Below are 16,661 nucleotides of genomic sequence, written 5' to 3' on the forward strand. Positions count from 1 at the left end.
TATTGAGGGATCAATCTTGATGAATGCTGAAATAAAGGAGAGCAAAGTTATGGCTCAGTAAAAGACTTGTCCCTTTTCTGACTAGATAGCTTGAAAACATAACATTTAAAATGTAGATTTATTTTAAAAGTCTTGTTATTTTGGGTTTTTTTTTGTGTGCATCAGTTTTCTTTTTGATTGATTAAAAAAAGAATCAACATTCAGAACATGAATGGTGCTTGACTGCAAAGTTGAGAGCATCTTTTATGTTCTTCAAACAGCAAATAAGGCTAATGTCAGGGTAAAGTCTTGAAGGCTACTGCAATGCACACACCAGTTCTTTAACCTATGTCCTTCTTTAACCATGTCCAGCATAGGACACTGCTACAATAAAGTTCAACTCATCCTGGCAATGGGATAATTTAAAAAAGTAGTGACAATAAGGGGAAAATAGGGTAGAGTGTAGGGAAAAAGAGGAGAAAGATCAAAATCGGAGGTGTGAACTTCAAAGATAAGATGAACCATGCTGCTAGTGGAGATAAGCAAACAAAACACAGCCTGAAATGGAGTAGACAAGTATCCTGAAAACTGGCAAAGTGTGCAGCAAACAGATACAGTGTATAAATGTGTTGATTTAGCAGTTTTCTCCAGTATTAGATCAATAATCAGCTGGTCCTTAGACTCAGAGTTTCTCTGGTTGATTGTGAAGTTGAGAAGAAAAGCATGACAGATGTTTATATTTGTTGTGGAAGCTTTATCGTATCAAGTCAATTTTAATCCTGAAAGTTTCTGTTGCATAACATTTTTGCCTTTGCTTTCTTTGGACAGAGATTCTTTTCCATTCGATCAGCAATTTAACATTTTGATGAGGTTTATTGTAGATCAGACCCAAACACCAAATCTGAAGGTCAGTATTAAAAGCCTTTTCACTAAAGCATCAACATGGTTGTCTTATCTTGTCATGTCAGGCCAGGCATATCATAAAGCATAGAATTTATAAGGTACTGAAGTACCTGAACGATACAGAAATTATATCAGAAATTTTGTTAACGCTTTCTCTGTTCGAATAAGCCTGAATATCTTTAAAATAGGACCCTGTAACTTACCACAAGTCAGCAAGAGTTGGACTTTGAGGACTCAGAAGCTGATTGAAATTGAGACGTGGAAAAGTCCCCTACCTTAGTCTTGGTGGGAAGAGAACTTGTCTGTGCAGGACAACAAGGACCAGACCCTATCTGAAATTTAGACCCTAGGCACACTTTGAGAAGTGTTTGTGGCACAGATCAGACATTGCATGTGTAGGGCTTGGAGGGAATAAAGATAAATTAGATAAATTAGAATTTTCTCTTGCTGAATCCTTCTAGAGGGATGTTGTTGTACAGACTGTCTGTTTCTCAGGAAGCTGCTATTCTAGGAAGTTTTACACCTTTATCATCCAGAGACAGGAGTATACAGGATGCCAAATGAGTGAAATGTTTGTTCTTCAGTCTCCTAAACTTTGGATCTTTTGAAATTCCAGCATCAGGCATTTGATCCGAGACCAAAAGATATGATTGGCTTCTAGTGGAAGCACTGTGGTGGAGTACTGATTTGCTTATGCAAAGACACAAGCAGATCTATGTGTTTCAAGCCAGTTCTGATATACCCTTCCAGACTCTTACTACACAAAGTGTATCCAGTTGCTCTTGATTTTTTAAACAGGACACAGAAACAGGAGGATATTCTGCCCCTGTACTCTGCACTGGTTAGACCACACCTTGAGTACTGTGTTCAGTTCTGGGCCCCCCAGTTTAGGAGGGACATTGAGATGCTTGAGCATGTCCAGAGAAGGGCGACAAGGCTGGTGAGAGGCCTTGAGCACAAGCCCTATGAGGAGAGGCTGAGGGAGCTGGGATTGTTTAGCCTGGAGAAGAGGAGGCTCAGGGGTGACCTTATTGCTGTCTACAACTACCTGAGGGGTGGTTGTGGCCAGGAGGAGGTTGCTCTCTTCTCTCAGGTGGCCAGCTCCAGAACGAGAGGACACAGCCTCAAGCTACACCAGGGGAAACTTAGGCTGGAGGTGAGGAGAAAGTTCTTCACTGAGAGAGTCATTGGACACTGGAATGGGCTGCCTGGGGAGGTGGTGGAGTCACCGTCCCTGGGGCAGTTCAAGGCAGGATTGGACGTGGCACTTGGTGCCATGGTCTAGCCTTGAGCTCTGTGGTAAAGGGTTGGACTTGATGATCTGTGAGGTCTCTTCCAACCTTGGTGATACTGTGAATTAATTTTTTTTCTCCCTGTGTGACATACTTCTATATGTAATGATATCTGTTTGTTAGGGGATAAATCCATCATGAGCTTGACAAATCCCTTTTCACTTCTCAGGTTAAAGTTGCCATCCTGAAGTATATCGAGTCCTTGGCAAGGCAAATGGATCCAACAGACTTTGTGAACTCCAGCGAGACAAGACTTGCCGTATCTAGAATTATAACTTGGACAACAGAACCAAAGAGCTCAGATGTAAGAAAGGTAAGCCAGGATGAGGAAGTATCTGCAGTAATTATTGTTTTTCGACCAATAAAAATGAAAGGAGAAAAAAGGGTCAAAAAGGTAGTGAAAAATTCAAACTAGACTGTAACTTTAAAGAATGGGTTTTACATACCTTCCTGTCCCAACAAAAGTGCCAGTTCAGTAGCAACATGTTTCTCAAGCATATCTTTATATATTTATTTTTTTTCTCTGGCAGACACTTAACTGTGTGACTTCAGCTATAATTGCCATACATAAAGAAATCATTGTTTGAAAACGTGCTTTTTCTTGAACATTCTGGAAATATCTCCGGGCTTTTCTTTATCTAGGTGAAGGCTCTGTGCTTTGTAGACTCTCTTGAAGTCTAGCACAATTTCTGTGTTATAATTCTGTTAAAAGAAAGTAAACAAATCAGTAAACTGCTAGGGGTTCTCAACTTTCTCCTTTTAAAAAGCTGTATGTTTATCTCAACCTGGAAAAAAATGACACATTTAGGTCAGGTCTGGATAATAGTTACCTTGTTCTTTATCTTGCTCTAGATGCAAGTGTCAAGCAAGCCAAAATGGGACACACAGTGATACTCATCTCTCCCAAGAGAAAAGAGAGACTTTGTGTTATGTACCTGGCATCTGTAACACAATTTAAAACTACCTTTTCTTCACAGCCCAGATGTAGAAATAGATTCCAGTGGAAATTAAAGACTTTGAGATGTACTTGGTTGTGAAGAAGGCCCAAATTTTATGCTTTTCAGAATGTAAACATAGTCCTGGTTTTTCATATTCTGTGTGAACTTCAGATGTTGAATTAGTACTAAAATAATGTATTGTTTTATAACTTTGAAAATAACATTATTTTTGTTACTAGTAATGATTTGATTATGATGGAAAGATCACTGGGTGTCAAAAGTGCTGCATCTACAGCTGCTAACTGGTAGCATAAAGCATCAAAGAAGCTTTTTGGGTGCGTGCTGTTTGCTTTCTGGCATATGGCTGGTTGGATCCAAGGGAGAAATGTCTCATCCTCTTTTCTAAAGACTTTTTGCAGGGATTATTGACACCAATGTGACTGAAATTTGCTTCTGCTAGGAAAAAAAAAGATGACTTTAAATCCTGGACTTAGATCTGTAATATGTTTCCATTTTGATGCTTCCATATTCAAAGCCAAAAAAGAATTAAACAGTCGAAGAAGCTGCTTCTCTGGTACAGTGCAAGTAAACCTCAGGCAATTTACTCTGCTGGTGGTCTGCAAGAGAGGGAGTTTTAATTAAGTAGAAATATGCAGAGATTTGCTTTTCACTGTATATTGATCAACAGAAGCAGGATTCCACCATTAGGGGTCATCATTGCTGCATGCAAATACCAATCGTGTCTGCAGCAGCTGAAAAAATTGCCGGTTTGCTGTGAAGATGTGGGGAGCAGAGCATTCACAGTATGGTGTCCATCCTTCTATCTGTTTCAAAGAATTGCAGAGCTCTGGCAAAACTTCCATCATACTGGAATTTTGGGCAGTACCTGGCCAAGGGTCCTGACACTGACAAGAGGTTACTGGATCTAAATTGTTTTTGTTAAACCTGCACATGACTCAGACTTGCTTCTGATGCCTGTGGCTCTCAAATAAATTATTACATAGTTAAGCTAAGTTAGCCTCCTGCAAGGGAATGCCCAGGTGATCTTTATTTCATCGTGCCGTTGCTGTACTATGATTTTATTAAGAACATAGTACAAACTACAGGCTTTAGAAGAAACACTGCAGCAAAGGATTTATAAGCAATCATTGGCCATTATCTCTGTCAAGGCTGTAGTTAACAGACTAATAAATTCATTATGCAGTAACGAACTGGGTTATTGAGGGCCAACACAGACAGGTGAAGTGTTCTGAAGAACACAACTGAAAAATTGTCCTCCTTGTAACTTGGAAAGTACTTACTTTGGTTGTTTATATCAAGGTGATTATTCTGAGCATCAGAAGATTCTGGCCTCATAGAAGGTGTTGTGACCTTCAAAATCTGAAGTTTTCTAAGTGCAAAGCAGACCATGCACTGTAGACATTGTCACAACCTAAAAATGGAGATGGCAGCTGAGGTTATGGAGAGAGGAACCAGTTCTGTCTTCAGATGATCAAAGTATTAAACAGTCCACTAAAAAGTGTAAAGTAGTGTGATTTTTCAGTAGACTCTGTGTTTGATTTTTGAGATTCCACTGCTGCAGCTGTCTTGGTAATGTGATGCTGGTGCTCAACTACTCATGGAGGCAAGAACTCTTTCCCCCAAGAAATGTAGTCCCACAGCCAGTGTGGTTCTCACTCACTGAATGCTACTGAACACAAGTAGCATCCGTGTGTGTGATGACCATACTGTTCTGTCTAGATTTTACCTTTGAACAGAGAGAGGTAAAAGCAAATTTCCTCATGCTGGTGGTGAAGTATATAAATGACCTCTGTCAGTGGGAGAGCACGTGGGTGGTGTATGCACACGGTAGTTAGTCATGCAGATCTGATCTGTGGCAGTAATCAAGAGAGCTGTTCAAGAAGTGGATTATTTTCAGTCAATAGTGAGATTATCCTTTTATGTAGTGATCATGTCTATTACTATTATTCACTATATGTGATGGTCATGGAGGTCTCAGGCCTGTAGTATTAAGGTGTTAGAAGAAAACAGAACAAAATGTGACATATAGTCCAACTGAATGATACGGCTTTATCAATAAACTTCACATATGATGACTACTGAAGCACACTTACCCTGACACCTGCCTTAAGCTGGAGATCATGTTTTGCAGAGAGTGAACTGAGAAAGAAACTTAGTCACAGGAAATGCTGTTGTGCGTACAACAGTTTATATTTCCATATGGAATACCTAAATACCTATATGGAATACCTAAACATAAGCTGTATTATCACAAGAAAAATATGATGTACTTGTAGGAACATACAGTTGATATTACAAAGAAACACTGAGAAAGTGTAATGAGTTCCCTCTCAGGGCAGAAACCATTTAAGATACTGACAGTAGCCATGAACTATGTACAGTCAAAATTACTGTCAAGCTTTATGCTTAAAATAAAATGATCTGCAGTGTGTCACAGGTAAATATTTGTCTTGTTTTAAAGCTTTGCAATGCTTATGGGTGTTTACTCTGCACTGAAGTTAAGATTTACTTCCTGGAAGTAAAGGACTAGAAGAAAGGTGAAAGGCATTTGTTCTCTGTATTGAACAAGAGCCACTGGCTAAGAACAGGTCATGCAGCGCTGCCTGAAGACCTGGATGGGATGTGATTCCAGTGCAAGAAGAGCACCAGTGAGTGATTTCTGGACATAGAGATAGCTCACTGCTTTTCTCTCAAGCAGAACATATCAATAGGCAGGACATAAGTTAGGATTTCATGTATTAGAGCTCTAATTTTTATTTCAGCGGCCCCTACCTTTGTGTGATGCATTTGATTTTCCTCTGTCTTGGTTTATTCCTCTCTGTAAGAGAGCATTAATTCTGATTTTCCTCTGGAAAGTATTTAAGATTTGATGAAATAATTTTGCAAACACCACTCAGTTACTACACAGAAAAGCTACACAGTGGTGAGACAAATCATGTGATGACTGATCTGAGGGCACTGAGTCAGTAACTTCACCATGTAATCACTAATATTGCCAGCAAAGTCATTGTGTAATCCTTACATAGGTAAACTTCTTATTGAATTTGGATAACAAGTTTGGGCTCTGTGTGGGAAAATAGTTTGATCTTGGAAAAGAGCCATCAACTTGGGAATGGAAATTAGAATGAGGCTTCTAATTTGACTCTGGCCAAAGCCAGAGGAAGTCTCCTGTCCAAGGCTTGGGCGAATGGAAACTTTTATTAAACGTGAATGCTCAGCATTTGGTGGGATAGTCATCTGAGAGGGCACACAGGATCTTAGTGTTTAGGAGGAACTTGTACAGGCTGAAGGGGAACTGAGCCTTCTGCAGTGAAGGGTCAGTGACATTGCCTTCCAGCTTGTTAATCAGCCAGGCTGTGGTTGTAATGATAAATAAGAAGATGTGTAATGCTTGATTAGCGCTGGGGAGAAGAAATACTTCTTCTATGTCAGATGTCCTCACTGGCTTTTCTGCTAATGAAACATTCCTACCATAATATTTTACAGCCCTGGATGAATTTTTATGTATTATGTGTGGCCTCCTGTCACACGTATGTCTTGTTCTTCCTTCTATTTGCATAGCTGAGAAAACCTTGTCTTTCAGCTTGTTACCGAGTTTGGCCAAGCTGTTCTTCAACATAGACAGTGGATGTGACTTACTAAGAGACTAGAAACGCTTCAATGAAGGAGAAAGCTCAGGAGAGTGCTTGCATTGTGATTTGCACGAAGATGAAGTTCCCCTCATACTACCTAGTGGTTGGCCCTCCTGGCGTTTGCCCTAGAAGTCTAGAGGTGTCCAAAGAAAACAAGTTTGGGATCAATTTTTTTCCTAAAATGGATGAATTATATGGGAAGATAAACAATGTTTCAGAGAGAAAGTTGTAGGGCAACAATTCTTCATATGAAGATGTATTTACTTCTTTAATTAATGGCTTTAGATGTCATTTCTTGAGAAATACTGATGGCAGAGCTTTGATAAGGAAATCCACATCTATTGATAAAGCTCAGGGGAAATGTTGTCATGATGTCTGTAGGAGAGCCAGTGATTGACAGGGAAGTAGGACTGGCTAGGGAAGTTAAATTTGGCATCTTTGCATCATGGTGCTCTGCTAGAGCTTTAGTTTTCTATCTAGCATCAGGCAGATTTGAGCAATTCTGGGATAGAAGCTTCACTGTAAAAACACTCCCAAAGACTCTTGGTGAGCTGAAATGGTATTATTTATCTTTACTGGTGTTGAGCAATAAACATTGTTGGTTGTGGCCTGTTACAGTAGCAGTGGCAAAAAGGATGTTTGCAGAAATGCTTTTGAATGGCAAATTGTTTCAGTATTCCCCAGTTGCAGGCCCTTGCTTTTCTGGGTCAGAGGTTTCTCTAGCACTCTTGTAATGTTCCTGCATCAAATTTGTGTCTGGGAGACTTGATGAAAAATGAAGTTACCAGAGAACCAGGCCTTAGGGTTTCATTTCAGTCATACAGAGTGTGCTACCCATACTTTGGATAGAAGTCAGCCTTCTGACCAAAAGGTGTTGCTAAAGAAAATAAACTCCACCTGAATGCTCATAGGAAATCCTTTCAGGCATTTGAACACAGCGCTAGGGAAAAGTGTAATACATCAGAAGTCACACCTGGTAGACTTCACTGTTTACTTGTTTTAACGATACTAGATCAACGTGGATCTCAGAGTCCTAGCTGTGTTTCCAAAACAGTAGCCATCTTTTGCTGTTTGTTTTGAATCTGATGCTGGAGAGCTATGAAAGCCAAAATGTTTTTAGTGTACGCAGTGTAAGGAAAATGGCATTTCCCAACGTTAGAGGCAAAAAAATCATAACATGCTTGTTGGAAATGTGATGCTGGGTTAGACTTCCTTAAAGTGGATCTCTGCAGACTTCTAGTATCCTTTTAGTTGAAAGCAATTTCTAACATGAGCACATTTTTTTGGTCTGCTTGAAACAGTACAAGTATTGCAAGATAACAGGAGATAAGAAGAAATTGCTTCACATAATATGTATGCTTGTGCTTACATTATGTGTCTGTGCATAATATGTTTGTGTGTACCTGCCATTTATATATAAATACATACACACCCCTAGATAGATGTAGATGATGCACCATTGTAGAGTCATCCAATAAAAAGACTATGATCTGTTTTCTCTACACTGTGATGGATAAATCTGACATATTTATTCTAGCATTTCAAAACTCTGTGCAGATTGAAGTGCATGTTTTCATTACAAATCATTTTACTTTAGTAGTTTTTCTTCTTCTCAGTTTATGTGGGAACCTGTCCCTTAGAATTCAGACTTAACACCTTGTCAGGTTTGTAACAAATGTTTCTCAGCTATTAATGAAATGCAATGCTTATTTCAAGTCCAGAAACGTTTTTTGCAACGAATGTCCTTTTGTTGAAGGAGCTGTGTTACTCAGAGTAGCCTTCATTAGCTTAACATCTGGGTCTCCAGAAATAATGAACATGTTTGCCACGGCCTTTGCTGTGCCTAGGTCACAAAGCAGCCGCACACATGAGGAGCCTTATCTGCTGTGGAACAGTCATCTGAATATGTGATGACTTGCTGCTGCATAGTTTTTGCTGGCACTTGTTTGAGATACCTTTGACACATGTAATGCAACCATCCATGGCTTGCTCTGTTGTGTGCTGAGTAAAACATAAGAGCAATGTGGATTAAATCTATGAATTCTGTATTTAAATCTGTTAAACAAATTCTTCCTTTTCAGGATATGGATGTAAACAGCATCTTCTAACAGAAGTCTTTTGGGGAAGGTGTTTAAAAAAACCCTTGTGCTCAAGCTAACATGCTTGAGTTATGTAGGAGCTTCACATGACCATATTTGATAATGTGGCTGTCCATAATACCTGATTCTAGGCTGAAGAGAGAACAAGCAAGAGATTTGGTAGATACTTTGTTAGCTTAGCACCAGCTAACAGTTAACTGTCTGCAGGAAAAAAAAACACACAAATAATGCTTGTTTAGAGCCTGCAAGCACTCTCAGCAGATGTGAATTAACTCACTTAACATCAGCTATACTCATTGGAGAGCTGAAGCATTGCCCTGTGCTAATACAAGCTGCCTAATGTGTCACTGCTGCCTCTCAATCTCAGTGGATCTGTATTTGATCTGCAGTTTAGCATAATTCAGAGTGATGTGAAAGAGAATTTCTCTGTTCCAGTACACCTGAAGTTATTAAAACCACATTTGCCTTTCGCTGGATAGTGAAATCCATGATGTGTCCAAAGTATGATTCTGTTTGTCAAAAGTGAGTAGATATCAGTGTGGGTCTTCCCCAGACCAATCACATGAAAGAAGGCAGTTGTGAGCAGGATTGTTCTATCAGATTGGTGCCCAGGCTAGAGTTAGGAATTTGAAACTTCTTAACTGCTTCTTCCCCTGAACTTGGAGATGTCTGTGAAGATCTCTGCAGATAGATGCAAAAACCTAATCGTCTACTTCTGACTGGCCACATGAAAGTGTCACCTGGCTGCAGCACCGTCTAGGCTCTGCACCTCAGTGGAGGTTTTCAAGTGGTGCCATTAAGGGCTTGCCAAAGCAAAGCCTTGTAGGAGAATGAAGGAAGCTGTAAGCCTGAGTGCAGTGGCTTAATTTACTTTTGAGCCAGTTGTGCCCTTTGCTGAGAGGAATTCTCTTCTGGTGAAACCAAATATTAATGGTTTTTGTTATTTGAAATTAAGCAGGAAACTGTTTAAAACTCATCTTCAAAAAGATAGCATGTGTACTGTTTAGATGATTTAGCTAAAATCTCTGCTTTCTCTAAATAATATCACCTTTCCTGTTTGTCAAACCCAGACCATGCATAGTTGGGTGGGTGAGGATTTGCCAACTAGAACTACTACAGCTTCTTCAGGGCCTGGTGAAGGAAACTTGGAAGAGAAATGTAAACAGGTAGACTAAAAGTCTTGTGCACTAATCACACTAATCATGTTTGCAGTCTCAACTTAACTGTCTAGCTGTGTAAAAAGACCTGTGTGAGAGCCTGAAAAAAGTGTCTCTGTCTGTGAAATGATTTTTGCCTTTGGTGTGCTTTTCTGACAACTCTCCTGTTCGTAAGCAACTAGGGTATGATGTCCTCTCTTAGGGCTGGATATTAGGAAGAAGTTCTTCACAGAGAGAGTGATTTCCCATTGGAATGGGCTGCCCAGGGAGGTGGTGGAGGCACCGTCCCTGGAGGTGTTCAAGAAAAGCCTGGATGAGGCACTTAGTGCCATGGTCTAGTTGATTGGATAGGGCTGGGTGCTAGGTTGGACTGGATGATCTTGGAGGTCTCTTCCAACCTGGTTGATTCTATGATTCTATGATTCAGTGTTGTGAGCCCATTGCCAATAAAAGTCTGAATAATTTGAAAACTGCTTTCATATAGCTCAGGCAACTAGCTGCTTGTTCTGCTTTATTGGACCAGAAGCAGTCATAAGGCAGTTGTATTAAGCTCAGATCACTGTCCACATTTCCTCTCTGAAATGGATGGTTTTTTTCCAGTTAGCTGTGGTCTTTTTGCTTAATGAGTTCAAACTATTTCAAGGAGACTTTATTATAATTCAAGTTAGAGAAGTTACAGATTTTTATAAAACTGCCTAGATAAACAAAGACAACAGTTGCTAAAGCATTTGTGTACTTCTAGCAGCTGGCACTGTTGGATAGCATGAATTGCATTGACCTAAGTGTGAAACTTTGAGAGCTGCTACTGGCTTGTGGAATTTGACCATTGCTGCATTGTTTCGAGGAAAATAATGAAGTTACATAAGCAGTCCTTTGCACATGATTCAGGAACCTGACATGGAGCCAGACCCCCTCACTAGCATAGTCAGGCTCTGAAGTCACTGGAGTTTCTCCAGCTCAAGCCAGCAGAGAATTGCTTCATTAAGATTAGATAATATGTAGGGTCTATGTTACATGCCACTGAAAGAAGATGGATTAGTGTTCCACACTAATGGCATAGAGAGACAAAGGCAAGGGAAAAGTCAGATATTACTCTTTCTTCAAGTTATGTATCATCAGGCATGAGTGTTGCATGGAGAATATTTCTGTACACAATGTACAAACAAGATTTTTTGGTTTTAATTGCTCGATTCAAATTGACCTGCTCCTCGAGTAATCTAATCAAACTAGTGCCAGGCTGTTGAGAAATGACTGGTGATCCTGAGATTACAAAAATGTCTTCTGGTTTGTCACAAGCTGAAAAGCCACAGATTTAAAAATCTTAGCAATATTATCTATAAAAGATGTCCTTTGACTAGATAAATGTGACCTTGATAAATTAAATGTTGAGGATTATCAAACGTGTCTTAATCTAACCATTAAGTGTAGAAATGCTGCTCCTGATGCTCTTTATTACTGAAATAAAATTAACTGTATTGGAACTGGGAAGTACTGCAAGAGTGAAACTTAGAATAGATTATAAATGTGATTTCAAGCTGGCATGGACAGTTGAGCTTCTGAGCTCAGTGATATCAGTATTCTTGATTTTGTGGTAGCAGAGACCAAGACGTTTGTGTGTTAAGTAAGAAATCATGGGTGAAGTTTCAGATAATGTCTTTTGCCTAAAATAAGCCTACAAGTGCAGCTGGATGAATGAAGGCTATTTAAAAAAGAACATACCCAGAGTTAACCTACATAATTCTTATAGTGTAGCTTTTGAGAGCTTTCACTGGAGCCCCCCTCCTAGGCTGTAGTAGTACTTGACTTTATGTCAAAAAGCACAGGCTGTAGGTCTGCTCTGTTTCAGACCTCATAAGATTGGAAGCATTGTGAGCAGCTATTCAGGACCTCGTTCAAAGTCCGATGACCTATTTGCAGGCAACAGCAAAGTTCCTGAAGAACACCCCAGTACACGAAATACTGGCAGACACTCCTATAGACAAGCTGTATTTTGTGCAAAGAGAGAGGGTGAACAGTCCTGTTTTCATTAAAGCCAAAACAAAAAAGTGGAACAAAATGGGTTTCTGGGAACTGAAACTTCCCTGAGATACTCAGGGGTTTCTGGGAACTGAAACTTCCCTGAGATACTCCTGTAGTGCAATATCTGTGCTACTAGTGTTTGTGTTAGGGTTAAACTGTACTAATTAGGTAACTGTGCTTTGAAGTGAAGCTATAGGATCATAAAGTCCCTGGTGGAGTTTCGGTGAAGATTTTGCTCTGGCCTGTGAGGTGCATTGTAGACCTCTCTATCATAAGAAGTAAGAAAAGTGTGTGCTCTTGCACCTGTTTTGCTCTGTTTACTTAGGAGGTCTCAAGTGTGACAAGGATTTCTAACCAGTCAATGGGACAAAGCTATCTGAAATCCTTTCCCACATCACTGTATCTTGGGCAGCTCCTGACTTACCAGTTGGTGTCTCCAGATATTCTAGTCTCCGAGCAATCTCTCAAACTAGGAACCCTGTCAATCAGTTTTCCTGGCTTTGATTTTGATTTTTGATGGTTTTTTTTGTTAAATCTCAATATGAGACCTGCTTGTTGTGACACAGTAGATCTGCATGTTCACTTCCTAAACCATTCAGGATATGCATGCCATTCACAAACAGGAATGTACTTTGGCATGACTTGTCACTTTGCATTCTTCTTCAACATGCTGTTCTTAGATCTCTTATTTGCAGTAATATTTTTATTACAGAAAATACTATGCTGTGAAAACGTAAAAATTCATGGATCAAAATGGACAGAAATACACATCCCTGTTGGATGCCAGGCAGGCTTCATGGCAGTTGCCCAAAACTTCAGGTCAAAGGAGGGTAGAATGTGGAATCAAGAAAGCCGTGGAGAAAACTCTCCCTGTACTTCTTCCATCCTTAGATCTGTAGTGTGAGGTTGAATAATGACATCCTGTGTTTCTCTTCAGTCAGTGAGAGTTTTGGCAGGAGGCAGTGTATTCCATCTGGGATGAAGAGTTTGAAGACCTGTTGCAGTCCTTGGAAGCTCATGGAGTGTTGTGTGCCTCAGTTTCTTTGACGATATGAAAAGGAGATTACTTACCAAGCTTTTGTGGATGGAAAACGTTTGTTGTATACAAAGCTGCATTACTACAAATTGGAACTGATAGCAGAAGGAACAGTATAGCTTGAATTGTGATTTGTACACTTAAACAATGAAGTGCTTTGAGTCTCCTTTGCTATAAAAGGGTTCTTCTGTACCCAAGTTCATCATCTAGTGCAGGATTCCACTTCACAGGGAACTGCAGATACACTTAATTATTGCAACTTTACAAATGCATTACTTGCTAAAAAAAACCCCTTCTTTGAACTGGTGAGAACAACGACTACAATTATTTCTACAAGAGTGAATTGTATTGTTACTCTTTGTAATTCTGTTTTGGTTTTAGGAAGTTTTGGAAATTCCTGAAAGGATTTAGACAGAAGCATCTGCTCTTCCTATGCCTGTTTGTCTGCTGTTCCAAAATAAGAACATGTGTAGTTTTTCTGCCTACTTTGAGAGCATAATTCACTTCTTTGTGTCCAGATATGTGTTCTGGAGGCTAATGTGACAATGGCTACCCCCTCATTGGAGAAGGTGATGATGCAGACCATTAGAGGTCCTTGTCATCACTTCTTTTTTTATTGTTCTTAATTGGTTTTTATATTTTTGTATATTTTTAAGGCAAAGGTGGGGGAAGAAGAAAATAATGAGTGCAGTCCACGTGAGTTGTATACTGCTTGGGAAGTCTAGTTAAGAACATGTGATGTTAATTGCTCATGTAGATATGCACTCTGTGATTTATTCTGCTTCCATTCCCATTTGATTCCATTGTCTTAGTTCAGGATACACAGAGCTAATGGAGTTAGTGGAGATCCTGTTCTGACAGCCATTCTTTCAGGCAGATGGGAAAAACCTTGTTGAGTGAAGTTAATGGTAAAATTCTCAATTGTTTGAGTAGTGCTCTGGTTTCACTTATTGAATTTAGGGAATCTGGTGAGGTTTAGCTTGTCCATGAATGAGAGAACAATGGTTCTTTCCACCTCAGTAGATCTTCCACTTGAGAGAGAGTTTTCTGTTGCTGATATGGTGAGAATTGCAAGGAGAGGTAGGAAAACCGAAGTAGGGATTACCTGTCTGATGAAATAAACTTCCCAAATTGCAGTCTTGCATTCTTCATACTTATCTGATTTTCTGGTTTTATTTGTTTCTTGATTTTTTTTTCTGTAAATTGTTCAGTTGAAATATGTGCTGGACTGGACAACAGTAAGATTTTTGTTACTACCTGTGAACAGCTGTACACTTCACATCTGAAAGGTTAATGATATAAATGGGAAAGTATATAGTGAGCTCTAAGAACTGAAAAGTAAATTGTATCAGTTGGCAGTTTCTTGTCACACATCACAAGGAACACGTCAACTTTATCTAATTTTGGAACCTTCTTTTTGCATGAAACACACATTGTTTACTGTAAGGCTTGTTACCAAGTGAATGCATACTTTTTTCAAACACTAAAAACTGATCTTCTTTTTTTCTGCTTCTTTTCAGGCAGCACAAATAGTCCTGATTTCTCTTTTTGAATTGAACACTCCTGAGTTTACCATGTTACTTGGTGCCTTGCCAAAAACATTCCAGGATGGTGCTACCAAGCTCCTGCATAACCACCTCAAGAACTCCAGTAACACCAGTATGGTGAGAGGCCCTTGTCATTGTAAACAGCAGAACCCAAACCCCAGCAGATTGTCGATAAGCCATTGCAGATAGTCAGTAGCATTAATTATCTGTAGATGTTGGCTTGAAGTGACATGGCAACAGAGGTTTCTGTTTGATACTGCTCTTATAGGGATCATTAAAGCAAAAAAAGGATATTTTTAAATGTAATGTAGTCATGACCACACTAAAAAAAAACAACCAAACAAACCAAAACCAATCAACAATGAAAAAAGCCTCCCACCAGCCCAACACCCCAAAAAACAACACAAGCCCCAAAGCAACTGAAAAAAATCGACCCCTAAAAAACCTGAGAAGTGTGTGAAAATTGTTGGGATTTGTGGTACCAAGTTGTTAGTGCTCTTGAAGATCCTGCCAGTGAGGACATTTTGGCTAAAACAGAGATCCTGATACCACAGGTTTTCTGAAATCAGTTAAATAACAGATACATTGCCTGTAAGAAACTTTCAGGATCTTTGATGTGACTAAGCAGGTCTTCTCAGTCTATACCTATTAACCTTATGTTTTGGTTTTACGTGAAGCTCTTACTTTAATTTCTCTCAAGAAATGTATTAGTGGATTTAAATGTGCTTCTAAACTTCTTTAGAGCAGCAAGAATTAGGGTGGGGGTTTTTTTGGTCTTTTTTTCTTTCCTGGGGAGATCTTGTGAAACTTGCTGGAATTCGAACCCTCTTATTTTAGCACTTCAGTAGGGATAAGCAGACCTTTGCATAAGCTAGAACTGTAGCATTAGGCTTCCAGGCAAATGGTCTGGATTCTCTAGTACCTTCAGCCTGTGTGAAGAGAGTCAGAATTGGGAGCAATTTCTACTCCTTTTGCTGTGGTATAAATAATTTTGCAGGCCAGTGGAAAAATGGTAAGTTTGATTGCTTGTTTATGCCTATGACAAGCACAATCAGAATGCTTTAGACCATGCAAAAAATAGCTGCATAATTGAATTTCTGAATTGCCAGGGTAATGGTCTGCATACTTTGGAGCCTGGCAAATCATGTTTAAGAATCTTGGTAGCCTGGTGGATTGATAAACCATTTCTCTGGCACTATTTTGAGGCAGTATGTGTGGCATAGTTTAAATTGCAGGTACTGTGGATTGTAAAACAAAGTGCACGTGCTTGCTTTATTCTTAGACCACGTTGATGACTACACGAATCAGGCCTGCAGACTTGAGCTCAAGAGCCAGAACCAAAGCTACACTAAGCTCGTTCAGCACAAACAAAGGCGATATTTGGACCTAGTTTTGTTGTGTACTTCTGCCTGCATGTTGCAACGTGTTGCTAATCCTTGTTTTCCTTCTTCTGTACCAGGGTTCTCCCAGCAATACCCTTGGTCGAACTCCTTCCCGGCACTCCAGCAGCAGAACTAGCCCCTTAACTTCACCTACCAACTGTTCCCATGGTGGGCTGTCTCCAAGGTAATGCGGGAGGCTGATTAAATCACTTGCAAAATACTGAAGGATTTCAACACTGAGTATGCATTTGCAAAATAGGACTCACATGGAAAACAAAAACAAGAGCAAAAGTTTACAGTAGAGTGCTCTAAAGAGGAGCAATGATAATACAGGGTTGGTGGTTGACTTTAGTATTCTTGTCCACATATTATCGGTGTTGTCTTAATGTCTTTTCTTATTGTACTAATTTTCTTTCATAACTAGGCCTTCTCCAGAGTTTTCCACATTTATGGGTTAAGAAAGGTAATATTAAACGGCAGGGTTAGAAATTAGGTCTTGTTCAAGATGCAAATGTCAAAGATTTCATATTGTGTCTAGTTTTCAGGTGTGCCCTGAATTAATCTGATTGTAGTACAGTCCTCATTCTGCTGAAAAAACAAGTGAATCTCCTGTTCCACTTTTATGGTATCTGAAGATTGTAGAATAGGTGGAGGTG

General features: G+C 39.6%; 1 protein-coding gene across 1 annotated transcript in view; it reads left to right on the forward strand.

Annotated features, from left to right (window-relative positions):
• CLASP1 (cytoplasmic linker associated protein 1) overlaps positions 1-16,661 on the forward strand; it is a 183,629-nt gene that overhangs the window by 136,814 nt on the left and 30,154 nt on the right. The window contains exons 31-34 of the mRNA XM_064157393.1: positions 808-886; positions 2,344-2,487; positions 14,597-14,740; positions 16,083-16,189. Of these exons, the coding sequence (XP_064013463.1) occupies positions 808-886; positions 2,344-2,487; positions 14,597-14,740; positions 16,083-16,189 (474 nt within the window). The remainder of the gene's footprint in view (positions 1-807; positions 887-2,343; positions 2,488-14,596; positions 14,741-16,082; positions 16,190-16,661) is intronic.

Source organism: Pogoniulus pusillus, chromosome 2, assembly GCF_015220805.1.
Source record: "Pogoniulus pusillus isolate bPogPus1 chromosome 2, bPogPus1.pri, whole genome shotgun sequence".
NCBI classification, from domain to species: Eukaryota; Metazoa; Chordata; class Aves; order Piciformes; family Lybiidae; genus Pogoniulus; species Pogoniulus pusillus.